This window comes from Megalobrama amblycephala, linkage group LG9 (genome assembly GCF_018812025.1).
Source record: "Megalobrama amblycephala isolate DHTTF-2021 linkage group LG9, ASM1881202v1, whole genome shotgun sequence".
Lineage (NCBI taxonomy): Eukaryota > Metazoa > Chordata > Actinopteri > Cypriniformes > Xenocyprididae > Megalobrama > Megalobrama amblycephala.
In genome coordinates, this window is record NC_063052.1 from 1,770,437 (window position 1) to 1,785,500 (window position 15,064).

The 15,064-nt window shown below is 37.3% G+C and overlaps 1 protein-coding gene across 1 annotated transcript in view; it reads right to left on the reverse strand.

The window, feature by feature from the left end:
* Nucleotides 1–1,446: 1,446 nt before the first annotated feature.
* The window catches only part of glcci1a (glucocorticoid induced 1a), a 45,627-nt gene continuing 32,009 nt past the window's right edge, over nt 1,447–15,064 (reverse strand). Inside the window, exons 4-8 of the mRNA XM_048201135.1 lie at nt 6,299–6,445; nt 6,042–6,191; nt 4,435–4,645; nt 4,141–4,261; nt 1,447–3,166 (exon numbers count right to left, since the gene is read on the reverse strand). Coding sequence (XP_048057092.1) covers nt 2,836–3,166; nt 4,141–4,261; nt 4,435–4,645; nt 6,042–6,191; nt 6,299–6,445 — 960 coding nt within the window. The 3' untranslated portion in view covers nt 1,447–2,835. The remainder of the gene's footprint in view (nt 3,167–4,140; nt 4,262–4,434; nt 4,646–6,041; nt 6,192–6,298; nt 6,446–15,064) is intronic.

The following is a 15,064-nucleotide window of genomic DNA, read 5'->3' on the forward strand; positions in this document are numbered from 1 at the left end:
TTCATTCACCTCCATTCACACACATATCTGGTTTGTACAGTCACAACAACAAAATGGTTTATTGCCATTGTGTGTAAACGGACAGCAGGTCAGCCTGACATATTGACCTGATCTACAAACATATTTCCCAGGCCAGCAATGTGCTCTTAAACTGCCAGTGCTGGTTTTAATAGCAGTCGATGGCTTTATCAACAGGCTGTGTGCTAATTTGGCTCCAGAATTGGACATGTATGGAATGGAGATGAAATGATGCACTATTCAAGCATTTAAAAACAAAACTGCATTATTGCAAACCCTTCACTTACCAAAATGAGTTTAATCTTTTTTATAAACTACTTGGTCTATTGATATAAGGTGCAGCATAAAAGGTTGCATTGTTACTTTTAAAGCCTTTTGTATTGATCATGTATTATTATGTGGGTTGTCAATGGTTGATCTTATGAGATGGATAAATTAATATGTTTCTATTGATTGCAACAGCACAATAAAATATTGTTCACCTTGGTTTCATATAAAAATTCTGCTTTGATACAAGACAAACCATGCTTGCCTGTCACTTGTTCCTGGACAAAAAGCTGATTATTATTCATAATCAGTGAAAATCATAAAAGCATGCTTATGTTGTCACAACAGCCAACATATGTATAAATATATGGTAAAGTGAATGGATAGATGCTCTTGAAAAAAATATTATTTTTTCTTTGAACAAAACATTTGGGTATAGACTGATTTAAAATATCTGAGGCTTGGTATTCTATGACTACAATGTATCCTGCTTGTATAAAGCTGAGCTTTTAGGTGAATCTCATGAAAACCAGTAAATTTTATTTTTCTCCATGAAATCAAAAAGGAAAAAATTGCTTAAATAAAATGAAGATTGTTTTTTTGGTCCATTAAGATATTTTGCATTGTGACATTTTTGAGAAGTAAGCTAATTTATCCTCAAATTTCCATTCCCATAATGTGGAAAAAAAAAGTTATTTATGAAAATGTTTTTTGTTGTTGTTTTTTGGAATCAACATTGTTTATTAAGTGCATTTGTTGTAATGATTTTAAATTACACTTATTTTAATGGAAAGGATTAATTAATACAATTATGATCATGAAAATGATTTTGTCATTAAAAAATGTCACAATGCCAAAAAAAGTTAATGGTTCTAAAAATAGCCCACAAAACATAATAATAATAATAATAATATATATTATTATTATTATTATATAATATGGCCAGATTTTTGTGTGTGTGAGAGAGAGAGATTTAACCTTTTATTTTAGACTAATTATCAGCAGCATGTCCTAGTGGCATGTTAAAATGTTATGAGAGCAATGTTGCAATGTTACAATAATACAGTTAAAAAATTCAGAAATTAAAAGTGTAATAGTAGCAGGTGTAAAGTAATAGGACTTAGGATTTACCAACAAAGAAATTATTGGACTTTTGGTGCATTTTGATCTCGTAATGATACAATTTATTCTTGAAACTTATCGTCTTTATTCATGTAAAAGGACTATTATGATATCCCCTACAGTTTTATTATCAAAATCTGTTTTTTTTTTCCCCCAACATGCCACTTAAATGTTATTATAATAGACAGAAAATGTTCTTCCACATCTCAGACCTGAGATCTGGGCAGTAGTTTGTCATATTAAGTGATAATATATGCCGTATAGTGACTGTGAGGGTGCGAGTCTGATCCATGAGGGTTGTACGATCTGTCTAATGTTTTTAACACACAGTATGTCCGACCCAATCAAATTATTTCCGCCACGTCATCCGTAAAGCACCTCCCAACATGGAATGTCATGGAATGCAAAGAATGATGAGACGGATCTGAATGTGAATTTTTACCTGAGTTTAAACAGCAAGTGATGCACCTGAAGCGAGGCTGCAGGTGAACACTGTGCAACAAAGTGTGAAAACAAGAACCTTTTTCTGTGTTTTTCTCTTTCTGCAATATCATCAGAAGGTAGGAAACCTGGATAGTCGTCAACCCGTGGAGTACAGCTCATATCCCATAATGTACATAACACAGCAATACACGGTTTTAAATTCAAACAAGCTTTTTTCTTTATATATAGATTTTCTCATATATAGATATATTGATAGAGAGAGAGCTTATTCATACTGTGGATGTTGAAAGAGAACACGACACATAATTTAATGTTAAACATACGATCAGTTTCAAATGCATGCCCCTGACACAATTAAGACGTCTTTCTCCTCATAAATCAGCGGTGTATTCGAAGGTGACACCTCACTATGCGCTGTCTGATTATAGTGCTCATACAAAAGCCACTTTGCTTAAATTTTAAGCACACACGAAAGCAAAGCTGCATTTGAAAACAGCTGTGCAGTTGCTCGAGATCAATGCGGAATCAAATCAGATGGAAAAGTACCTGTGAACGCATCCACATCTGTATATATGACACTAAAAAAAAAAGCAAAACGGGAATATCTGGAATGTGACTGAACTTATCAATAGGCAAATTTAATAAATAAGATTTCTGTATGAGACTCTCACTCATTTATCAAGATAACAGTGAAGCCATTAGAATTTTTGATTTGCATATTCTAAGGTCCTTTTCCCAAAACGCATCCTTCCGTCCAGCTCTTCAGACGCCGTTCCTGTCCAGACACGAAAGCGTGGCATTGCCACATACTCAAACCCTTCGGCTGCATTTACATTTGCGATTCTCGTTCGGGCCACAGTTGCGATGCCATGCAGATAGTAAAGATTCAGCACAAAGGTGGGGTCCATCAAAGAGAGAAGAGGAAGTTTGGGGTGGGCGAAACGTGTGTGGCATGGGCGCGACGGAGACCGGCTCTGCGCGCGTTTAGCTGACTTCAAAGTTCTGAGGCTGGGAGGCTGATTCCGAGGGCGCCTCCTGCTGTTGGGAGGGAGAGACGGCCAGCGCTTCCGGGGGGTCGTCTGTGCTCGTGCTGGTGGAGACCTGAGTGGGCATGTGATGGTGTTGAGCGAGGGGGCATGAGCCACTGGGACCGGCCTGTGTTTCATCTTTCTCCTCGTCCTCCTGTTGGGAGCTGGAGTGCTGGAGCAGGGATCCCGGGAGCTTGACGGGGCAGAACGCAGAGCCGGTGGGGATGAAGTTGACCTTGTTTTTGTCAGGGCAGGAGAAAAGAGGGACAGTGGCTGACTGTCTGGACCTGAGAAAGAGAGGAAACCGATTTAAGATTATGAATCGCCTACTACATACTACACATACAAGGTTCTTTCACGATTTCTCCACCACGACTGATGGAGTTTGGGTTCTTTGCTTATTTTCGAGAATAATATAATATTCAGAAATATTACACTATTGGACGAGAACAATTGAGCTGGATGATGACATCACTGATTTCTGCAGAGCTGGTTTATAACTGATTAGACTTTGTTTCATAACTGACAAATTTTGCAACATCGAGACTGTTATTGAACTGATTGAAATCAAAAGAACTGACTCAAAGTGAAAAACGACAATATTGTCTTCTGTGGAGCTGCTTATAGCTGAATTGAACTTATTTCATAACTGAGGAGTCGAGTTAAATTCCTGAAGTGTCAAGGTGGTGCAACCACCTTTCAAGGAGCCATTTTGTTCAAATTTGTGCAAGAAGACCATGTGACATGAGTATTAACTTTTTAAAATATTCCCTCCAAGGCCACGTGCTTACATAGGTGTCCATGGTAATGCCTGTCAAATTTGATTTTAAACTGAAATGTCAAATGGTGTAACCAGTGACACCATTTGACTCCTATTACAAGCCTTTCTGTTATTGGGGCCAATTTAGTCAAATATCACTAGTTTATGATGATGATTAAAGATCAGGCAAACTATTTTCAAGTGTTTTTTTTATTGAGAATTTCACCTTTTTTAAACAAGATCAATTATTTGGTACAACGTTTTTATGGTTACACCACATTGACATTTTTGCAGTCATCCACCAAATATTCTCTCAAAATGAATTAAAACTTGGTCCTCAAAAAAGAGAATGTATGCAAGTAATTTGCTAATTTATTTTTATAATATATATTTAAACCATATGGACACAAAAAAATCTGTGTCACGTCATTGACCATATATAAGATAGAAATATATATAATATATTGCTGCAAGCAGCCATCACAGGGCCAAGCTACTCACGTCATTTCCTCAAACACTTTGATCTTTTCACAGCCCTCTGGAGGCTCCCGTTTAAACATGTAGCTGTTGTTGGGTTTTGGAGACGAGGCGAACTTAGGCAGAGGAGAACTGCTGCCGCTGTCTGCAGGAAGACATTACAAATCTCAAATTACTCTCTGGATTAATATCAGAGCTGAGAATCTGTACAACCCTTATGATATAATACAGCAAACTATCAATGTCATATGAACTGTTATAACTTGATATAGCTCCTTGACCAACAATCTCGCTTGATCACTAGTCTGTAGGTTTGACCTTTGTCTCTGTCGTCCAGCATCTCGTCAGTGGAGTATGGGCTGCCGTCATGTGAGCGTGGTGGGCATGCAGGTGAGGGGCAGGGTGACAGGCTAGAGCAGCTACTGGAGCGCCCAGGCACTGATGGCGTCTGAGTGTCTATACCACGACTACTGCTGCTGCGCTGCTGGGGAGGAAACGGAGCCCTCCGTCCATCAGGAACCTCCAGCGCCTGAGTGCCAGTCAAAGAGAGAGTCTTTTAACAATTATGCTCTGTGATCACTCTAAAAATCAGTAAGATTTGTCTCATTTGTTAACATTAGTTAATGCATTAGTTCATGTTAGTTTACGATGCATTAACTAATGTTAACAAATACAACATTTGATTTTAATATATGTATTAGTAAACGTAGAAATTAACATTAACTCAGATTAATAAATACTGTAGAAGTATTGTTCATTGTTCATTGTTATTTCATCTTAACTAATGTAATTAACTAAAAAAAAAAAAAAAAAAAAAAAATCGAAATTTTATTGTAATGTGTTACTGATTTTTTTTAAAAGAAATTAATGCTTTTATTTAGCAGGTACACATAGTGACAGTAAAGACATTTATAATGTAACAAAAGATTTATATTTCAAATAATCTTAACTTTTTTAACTTTCGAATCATCAAAGAATCCTGAAAAAAGTCACGCTTTTCACAAAAATATTAAGCACAATTGCTTTCACCTTTTGAAAGTAACTTGATACTTCAAATAAAGATTGCATCAAGCACAATTCAGTAATGATTCATCTAGTAATAAAACAAGTCTTTATGAGTGAGTCACTGAATCATTCATTCAATCCATTTAAAAAAAAAAATAATAATAATTCATTCATATTACTTAAATATATATATTTTTTAAGTACACTTTGTTAAGTACACTACAAATAAATGCTGTCTTGGTGAACCTGAGACTTCTTTCAAAACATTAAAATATCTTATAGACTCCAAACTTTTGAATGGTAGTGTATGATGATTATGATCAAGATACATGATTAAATACTTTAAAGCAGAACTCAGTAAGATTTGTGAAGCTCCCTCTACAGGTTCCTTCAGTGAATCACACTGTCGTAAATACTCCAAACGCAGCTCTGGACTACAATGACTACAACGCGCACCAGTGCAGTAGTTTTGCAAATACAGTACAAGAAATCTCGACGGAGGTGGGTAATTTTCGAAATTGTCTTATAAAGTGAGGTCGCTATGTGTATATTGAAATACCGTAAAGCATTTTGTCACTCTCGCGTGAATGTGAACGTGAGTCGAGATTGTGTCGGGTCGGTGCAGCTCAACTTGCAAGTGCTGTATTCTGGCGTAGACGTGCCAGAGGGGGTTAGTGCTCGCCTCAAACACACCACTACAAGTCAATTAACCATCGTAAGGACTTAGAAAACTATTTATGAAGGTAAAAAAAGTTACTTAGTTCTGCTTTAAATTGTTTTTTAGGTATAAATGCATTTTAGAGGTACTATAAAGAGTAAAAAATATATATAAAACTATTTGATAGTACTCAATGGCATGCATTTTTATTTAAGCTAGACATTTGTACTTAGTGAGTATGCCTTCAGTAGTAGGTGTGTACCTTTAGCTCCTCTTTCTCTCCATTGTCTTTGATGAAGACTTTCTCCAGCTCATGGTTGATGCCTTCCATGCTGCTGGGAACCCTGGAGATGGAGGGCTTTGGCACTGTGATGTTGGACAGTGGCATCTGTGCTGACTTCGACATGGACGACTGTACAGGGAGATGGTACAATTTGCATTTCACAAACTATGCAGAAAATGCTGGATGTATTAACTAAATACACTAATATTACAGTATGTGTGTGAGCGTATGCGGACCGGAGCTTGGCTGGCTGTGCTGATGGTAGTGGAGGTAATGGTGGTGCTGGTACAGCAGTGGAGGGGGGAAAGACGCTCTTTACTGTCTTTACACTGCCGGCCTCCGCCCTGTTTACTGCGCTGCAGCTGGAGCCTGAGCTTAGCAATCTGAAAGTCACAGAAAGAAAAATAAATTATAAGGACAGAGGGGACAACAAAGTTATTTTATCATCTACCAGGCTGGTAAATAAAATAAAAAATATAAAATAAAAGAATGAGTGGGAAAGAGGGGAACAGAATCTGCAGAAAACCTCAAGCTGGGACTGGGGCGAAGCTGTGCTAAATGTCAGAGTGCTGCCAGTAAGGCTATGGCTCAGATAAAATAAAAAACAATACCTTGAATTGACCTGAGTGCTTGCTGTAACTCATCATGGCCACAAGAGGTCAATACAAAACAGGCAGCCATAGCAGAAGGCTCACCCCTTAAATCCTTTACCAAAACACACTAATAAAAAAGGCAAATGTCTTTCCTCATCTATTACCCGTAGTAGGAAGAACAACAAGAAATAAATAATAATTGTAGACAATACTCTGACAATATTCAAGAATCAACTTTCTTTCAGGAAACCTTAACTGCATCCTGCATCACTATTTCTTAATCCCTCCCTGTTTTAGCTTCTATTATTCTGAACAATGTCTGAAACTTAGTGGTAGCACATCTTGTGTTATTGCCTCCTTAAAATATATTGCTTGTTATATTACTCATTTGCAAGTTACTTTAGATAGAAGCTTCTACTAAATGAATAAATGTAAATATTGAATCTAAAGCAAAAATTGGAAATTGCTATTTTAGCCTCATGGCCCAGGTCTCAGTGTGACTCATTTTCTAACTGGTTTGATTACTCATCATTTACTTTTGAGATTTATCTGCAGTAAATTACAGCTTTTATTGTCTGTATGTCCTGAGACAATAGAACAAGTCTAGACTTGTTCGTTCCTACTGAAAATACAATTGGCTTTCTTTACATGGATGTTTGTCTTGATAATGTTACAGAACATTAAAGTCACCATGAAATCAAAATTGACAATTCTTATTTTTTATAGAATATTGCAGTACTTTTTATACTATAATATGCATCGTTTTTATGCATTATTTCTTTCATGTGCCCTTGTAATCTTTAATCAAAATAACTTCCCCTCCCTCTTGAAGCAATATCTCTACTCTTCTATGATGACGTGTTTACCGACTTGAGGGAGGGACATCCTGTCAATCACATGATATCACAGCAGTGGCAAACCACAACCATCCAATCAATTCCCATTGGCCAAAATCAAGTTCCACCCTACATTTTTATCTTGTTCAAGAAGCCGTTTCTCTCAGATGTCACAATAGGCAAGAAAAAACCTCTGTTTCGTGCCAACTTTAAACTACAGCCGGCACCATACCTCAACTGGAGGAGGAAGCATTTCCATCAACCTCTGTCAGTTATACATTACAGATGTCAATCTAGAAACTGTGAAGACATGAAAATTTGTTGCAAATGACTTGTACTTTATTTCCTTCAACAAGGCAGCAAAAAAGCTGAAACAAATGCTTTGTTTGAAAATTACAGTGGGAAAATGGAAATGTTCACTGGAGGTGCCGGGCATCGCATTAACTGAAATTACACAGTATGTGTTCAACGGTAACAAGGGGAAATCCTGAATGTGCTCTCTTGTAAAGCCCTGCTAAGTATGTCAATATACACAACCTAAATCCACTTAAGAGGTGTAAGGGGTTATAAGCCACTAAGTGGAAGCACTTCACATGAACCTGGATAAAAATGTGGATACTGAGGACATGAACTTTCTATATGCAGGGAAGGAAAGAAGGCCTAAACAGCCTTTTCTTGGAAAACCTCCCAAATGGGAAACAGTGAGATTATTCAGGCCTTGCAGAATGAGCTCACTGTGATTAACTCCTAAGAAGTCTCTATTACTTGTGTTCATGAATATGAATATGGACACAATCCTGTAGCTGGAAATATAGCAGGAATTGAGTGCAAGCGGCCAAAATGACAGATTCACATAAGAATTTATAATAAAAAAAATCACAAGGCTGAAAACACCACAAAAATGGTTACTTTGGTGTCTCAAGAATTAAAGTATTACGCCTGTTTCACACATACTTTGTTTGCTGTGCGTATTTTTTTCTGTGCCCATGTTAGCGGATTAGAGCATTCACATATGGGGGTAGGATTGTAGCAAAATTCCAAATAAACAGATTATGATCCACAAATAAATGTAAAGATATTCACAAAAAATAATTATATCCACAAATGAATACAATGAGATCCACAAATATATGTTAGGAGTTTCACAAAAAATAACTGAATTCACAAATAAATAAAATGAGATTTGCTAATAAAAAACATATTCACAAATATGTTTTTATGTCACAAGCACAACTCTGCCTGCATTTATTTGTGAATCACCACCTGTGCATTTGTGAATTGTTTTCTGTGCATTTGTGGATCGCTGCACGCATTTGTGAATCTCTTCCTGCGCATTTGTAGCCTGACGTGGTCATACTCAATTCTAGTTCGAATATGAGTCTGATACTGCTCCATTGGGCTTTGATTATGGGGGCGTATTTCAACCGATCCAGGAAAGACCTCAATTGGATAGACCTACAACCAATCAGAGCTACAGAGTAAGTGACGTATGTTGAGCGACGCATAGTTGTCAACAGAACTCTTCTAAGCGACCATCGGGGCCAGCTGATAAATCAAACTTTTGCCGAATCCCGTAGGAAGGACGGCAAAGACATCTTTCCCATCGACAAATGCCTTGATCGCGGTCCTCTGTTCCTTTTTTAAAATTAATGCGCTGTCGATATCTTCTATAACGGACGCGATGGCGGAATCTACACATCTCAGTTCAGGAAAAGTCATCATTGTTGTAAACTAATTGACCTTTCGCAAAGACCCGCCCCCCTTAGTTACTGTTGCTTTGTCCGACAAGTCGTGGCGCTGTCACGCCACACAGAGTGGAAAATACATCGCGGGGCAAAGAGGATACTGACAACACATCGACAGACGAGACAGAGCAGGTTACTTATGATATTAAACAAAGTCCCAGCTTTCAAACTGTGTAGTTATTAAAAAAATCAAACAATAAAAACCGTTTTGTGGCTCTTTAATGGGTTGTGACCATGACCGTGACAGATTGCTGTAGCGCCTCAGCTCAAGAGGCTCGTGAACCGATCATCTCTTCCTACTAGTCCATTTATAGCATCAAATGAACATGAGAATGAATGTTGTTTCAAACACGGAAAGACGTCAATATGCACAATTTTTCAAGTTTAACTCCACCGAGGTTAATCTTCTAACTCCTGACTGCTTTGTTGGACAAAATGGCGGATGCGGCGTTCTGATTGGTTAGATCGCTTGTCAATCAAACTCCCCAAGCGCTCTTTGATGACGTGGCTGATTACGTTTCTGGTGATAATCTGTCAATCATCGCCCTGACAATGTGATTGGTCCGAACAGTTTCTGTTCGGGCATAATTACTCCTCTACGGATCGAGTCCAGACCGAACTCCCCGACCTCAAAATGTTGTGGGCGGGGCTAAGTTCGGCTGGCATCCAGACTAGCGCATTTGTGGATTCTGACACAATTCTAGTGTCACGACCTCAGACAAATCCACAAATAGGTCGACTCCACACACCGACCACTCAAGCCAATCAGATAATGACCACATGGCGCTGACCAATCACAGCACACTTTCGCTACAACCAATCATGTTTTGCTTTACAACCGGGGCGGGAACAGACTCTTAAAGGAGGTCCATATTTCACCATGGGCGCTTGTTCGAATTGAGCTGAAGCTGTTTGCGTGATTAAAACAATCCGTTTACAAAATGTAACAGACTTTATTGTGATTGATCTTTTAATTTGTTTTGTACATATTTTTGTGGGTGTAATTATATAAGGTGTGCATTATCCATCTTACAAAGAGGGACTCTCTTATTTTGACGGGTATTATGCTCTGAGTGTTACTGATCACTGCAGTAATGAACAAGAGAACGTGTCGTGCACATTATTACGGTTCATCAGAGTTTTCTTATGGATAGAAAGTTTACCAGTTTGTTAAGCAACCCTGAAAAGGCATAAGCTCTTACAGTGATTGTCTGGGGTTAAAAACGGACATTCCATGGTAGCTAATGTACAATAAAACTTCATGAAACTCATCAGTAAAGTTTCAGCCATTATTCAGGATCAGTGAATCGGGAAAGAGGCTATGCATGAATTATGATCATACACAGATCCCCAGCTATAACACCTCTACCTGACGCGAGCGGTGTGGCACAGCGCGATGCAGCAAATAGAAGGCATTATAAACAAACGGATTACATTAGTGTCCATGTACATGCAGCTATACTGTCTACAAGCGGCTTGGTGAGAAACGACGAGTCAGTGGCAGTAAATGGATGTCCCGTTCTACAGTAGCTATAATACCACACTTGCACGTAAAATACCAAACATGAGCATGAATGAGCTTCAGTGATGTAGGCTACCAGTAGGCTACGAGCCTTGGCATCTGCAGCTATGGTTTTGGATAATGCAAATAAAGAGGTTGCAATGCTGAAAAAAAAAAAAACTTTTAATAACTTTTTCTAAATAACTTTTACAATAAATATATATATATATATATATTAAGACTGATTCATCTGAAACATTTTCGTGATCAAGTGTTTGACTGCTGGACATTTTACTTTTAAATGAAATGCATAATCTATAGGCTATGTAATTCAATAACCTGTGACATTTAAAAAGTCCATATCTTCTCTACAAACAATGGTAACGCTAAAACGTTTAGCTAATGTTTAAAATGTTATTTAAGGGCCTGTTAATGTTTAATAGCTGGTTTTCTGCTCATATCCGTCGATGTTTGATTGATAAACTGGGAAATGCTGTTGTTATGTGACGACAGTTTAATCTATTTTGCAAACTCGCACGTTTATCACAAGGTTATCCGGTTAGATAAGTTACTAGCTAATTATTGAGGCTGTTCAATCTTTAATAACGTGACGCTTCCATAACGCATCTGTATCTATTGTTGTTCCCATAACAAAGAGCGTTTTTAAAGGTGCCATCGAACGTTTTTTTACAAGATGTAATATAAGTCTAAGGTGTCCCTTGAATGTGTCTGTGAAGTTTCAGCTCAAAATACCCCATAGATTTTTTTTAAATAATTTTTTTTAACTGCCTATTTTGGGGCATAATTAGAAATGCGCCGATTCAGGGCTGCTGCTCCTTTAATTGCTCGCGCTCTCTGCCCCCCCCCCAGAGCTCTCGAATCTATCATTGCATAAACAAAGTTTACACAGCTAATATAACCCTCAAAATGGATCTTTACAAAGTGTTCGTCATGCAGCGTGTCTAATCGCATAAGTACAGTGTTTATTTGGATGTTTACATTTGATTCTGAATGAGTTTGATAGTGCTCTGTGGCTAAAGCTAACATTACACACTGTTGGAGAGATTTATGAAGTTGCGTTTATGAATTATAAAGACTGCAAGTGTTTAATAATGAAAATAGCGACGGCTCTTGTCTCCGTGAATACAGTAATAAACGATGGTAACTTTAACCACATTTAACAGTACATTAACAACATTCTAACGAAACATTTAGAAAGACAATTTACAAATATCACTAAAAATATCATGTTATCATGGATCATGTCAGTTATTATTGCTCCATCTGCCATTTTTCGCTACTGTCCTTGCTTGCTTACCTAGTCTGATGATTCGGCTGTGCAGATCCAGACGTTAATACTGGCTGCCCTTGTGTAATGCCTTTCATAATGTTGGGAACATGGGCTGGCATATGCAAATACTGGGGGCGTACACCCCGACTGTTACGTAACAGTCGGTGTTATGTTGAGATTCGCCTGTTCTTCTGAGGTCTTTTAAACAAATGAGATTTATATAAGAAGGAGGAAACAATGGTGTTTGAGACTCAATGTATGTCATTTCCATGTACTGAACTCTTGTTATTCAACTATGCCGAGGTAAATTCAATTTTCAATTCGATGGCACCTTTAAATGGCACATAAAATATAATAGTTTGGCTTGGCTTGACACACAGTGTAATGGTCTATCGAAATATACATTTTAAACCTCTTTTTACTGTACCATTGTTTAAGAACCCTCTACTTCATTCCTAAGCCAATGCAGGACGAGACCGCCCCCGGTTGTAAAGCAAAACGTGATTGGTTGTAGCGAAAGTGTGCTGTGATTGGTCAGCGCCATGTGGTCGTTATCTGACTGGCTTGAGTAGTCTGTGGGTGGAGTCGACCTATTTGTGGATTTGTCTGAGGTCGTGACACTAGATTGTTTCAGAATCCACAAATGCGTGAGGTGATTCACAAATGCGCAGGAAGAGATCCACAAATGCGTGCAGCGATCCACAAATGCACAGAAAGCAATTCACAAATGTACAGGTGGTGATTCACAAATAAATGCAGGCAGAGTTGTGCTTGTGAAATAAAAACATATTTGTGAGTATGTTTTTTATTAGCAAATCTCATTTTATTTATTTGTGAATTCAATTATTTTTTGTGAAATTCCTAACATATATTTGTGGATCTCATTCTATTAATTTGTGGATACGATTATTTTTTTTTTAATATCTTTACATTTATTTGTGGATCATAATCTATTTATTTGGAATTTTGCTACAATCCTACCCCAATATTCACACTGCATACAGATGCGGTCCGGCAGTGCGTTCCAGGAGCGGTGCGTCTGTAGCTGCACTGCGCTAAATTAAAGTGACAGCACATTGTTCGCATTAAAATAAACATGGATTGACATGAAAATGTAATAATTTCACTATAAATGCATAGCACTCGTCTCTTTGTTAAGGTGAAAAAACAAAGATATTCATGACCCACAGGATTTCATGAATGAAGTCTTAAAAGCGAAAGAAAAGACGAGAATCGGCTGTTTTTGACTATTATAAGTTTTAATTTAAAGTGTTTGTGATTTTAACATATAGCCTAAATGTTTTACCACTTGCGTGAGCAACATAATATATGAATCTAAAGTATTACTTATATAAATATAAAGTAATGAACTGAATAAACTTTATTTAAATGTAGTGCATTTAAACTTGACATCTATGAAAGAGTGTAGCCTACGTACAAAGAATTGAACATGGCAATTCCATAGCCTATGTGTGAAACAGGTGTTAGAAATACAAATCTCATGCTTTACGATGGTACCTATTGAATGTTTAGTGCATATTTTTTTAACATAAAATTAAGTTGAAAACCTGAAAACTAGCTAGATTAATGCATCCAATACATGTATCCCACAGCAGAGGCCTTGTCCCAACTTTTTTGAGATGTGTTGATGCCATGAAATTTAAAATTAACTTATTTTTCCCTTAAAATTGATACATTTTCTCAGTTTAAACATTTGATATGTCATCTATGTTGTATTCTGAATAAAATATTGAAATTTGAAACTTCCACATCATTGCATTCTGTTTTTGTTCACAATTTGTACAGTGTCCCAACTTTTTTGGAATCGGGTTTGTGTATATATATATATATATATATATATATATATAGTGTAATAATATAATATTGAAATATAATATATAATTATGTATAACAATATACTTTAATATAAAATAATACAATATATACTTTTATTACCAAATGGTAATATTTAAATGTGTCCCACATTTTTAGAACCCTGTTACTGCATGATTTCCCCTTGATTACAACAAATGCAATTCCTACCCTACATATCTCAGAATTGTGACGACCAAAAAATAGCATTATTTGGATATTTTCTACTGAATGACAGGAAGTAAATATTCTCATTCCATTTTCTAAATGTTTATGCATATTGTAGTTTTGACTGAGTTAATCAAGCTCAATCATTCAACCCTGTCACCCAAGGTATTTTAAGAGAAATGATTTTGTCTTTAATTTATGGGAAATATAAGTTGACCAATCATTACAAACCAACATTTGGTTCCAAATTAGCTAACCCGTTCTTGTGTGACAGCTTAAATTAGGCTAAATTTGCAACCCATTCTGGCAGCCGAACATCATTTTGATGTTTATTTAATGTTTATCGTTATAAAAAGTTTAGATTGAAAGTTTTAAAACATATTTTCATACGTCAGGGTTGAAAAAAGGCAAAGCCCTTCGAAAATGAACTGCAAATATAGCAGCTCATTTTCTGAAGGTTAAGCCCAGTGTCATCAGTTCTTTTTCCCAGCGAAAACTGATACTAATAATGTCAATTCTGAGCAGACACACTTTTGTTTGAGGGTTTGCACAGGAAACGAATTACTCTGCACCTGCATGCCGCTCATGCAAGAAAGGACTATAAGGCCTTTGTAATTCAGACAGGTTTGTGAGCATCAACGATCAGGGCTTTCCATCAACACAAAGTCTAATTGATAAGAATGTGACTTCAGTGCGAAAGGACACACATGACATGAATTTGCACATATTACTTGCTCTGAAACCCACGCGCCCCTATTGTACCAAAAGCTTGGAGGTGATGGGAAAGCCATAAATTAGCTAGAGGGGGATAATGGTTGTTGCAGAGAGGGGAAGTTGATTGTTAAAGGGGGAGATAGTCTTATCTCACTGTTCCCTGAATCGTCAGGGTGGGGCTGAGCGCCCGTGATAAGGCTGACTCTGCTGCGGCTAGCGCTAGCAATAACACGCCGCGCAGCGCCGGAAGTCTGAAGCCACACAGGAAGTTATATATAGCAC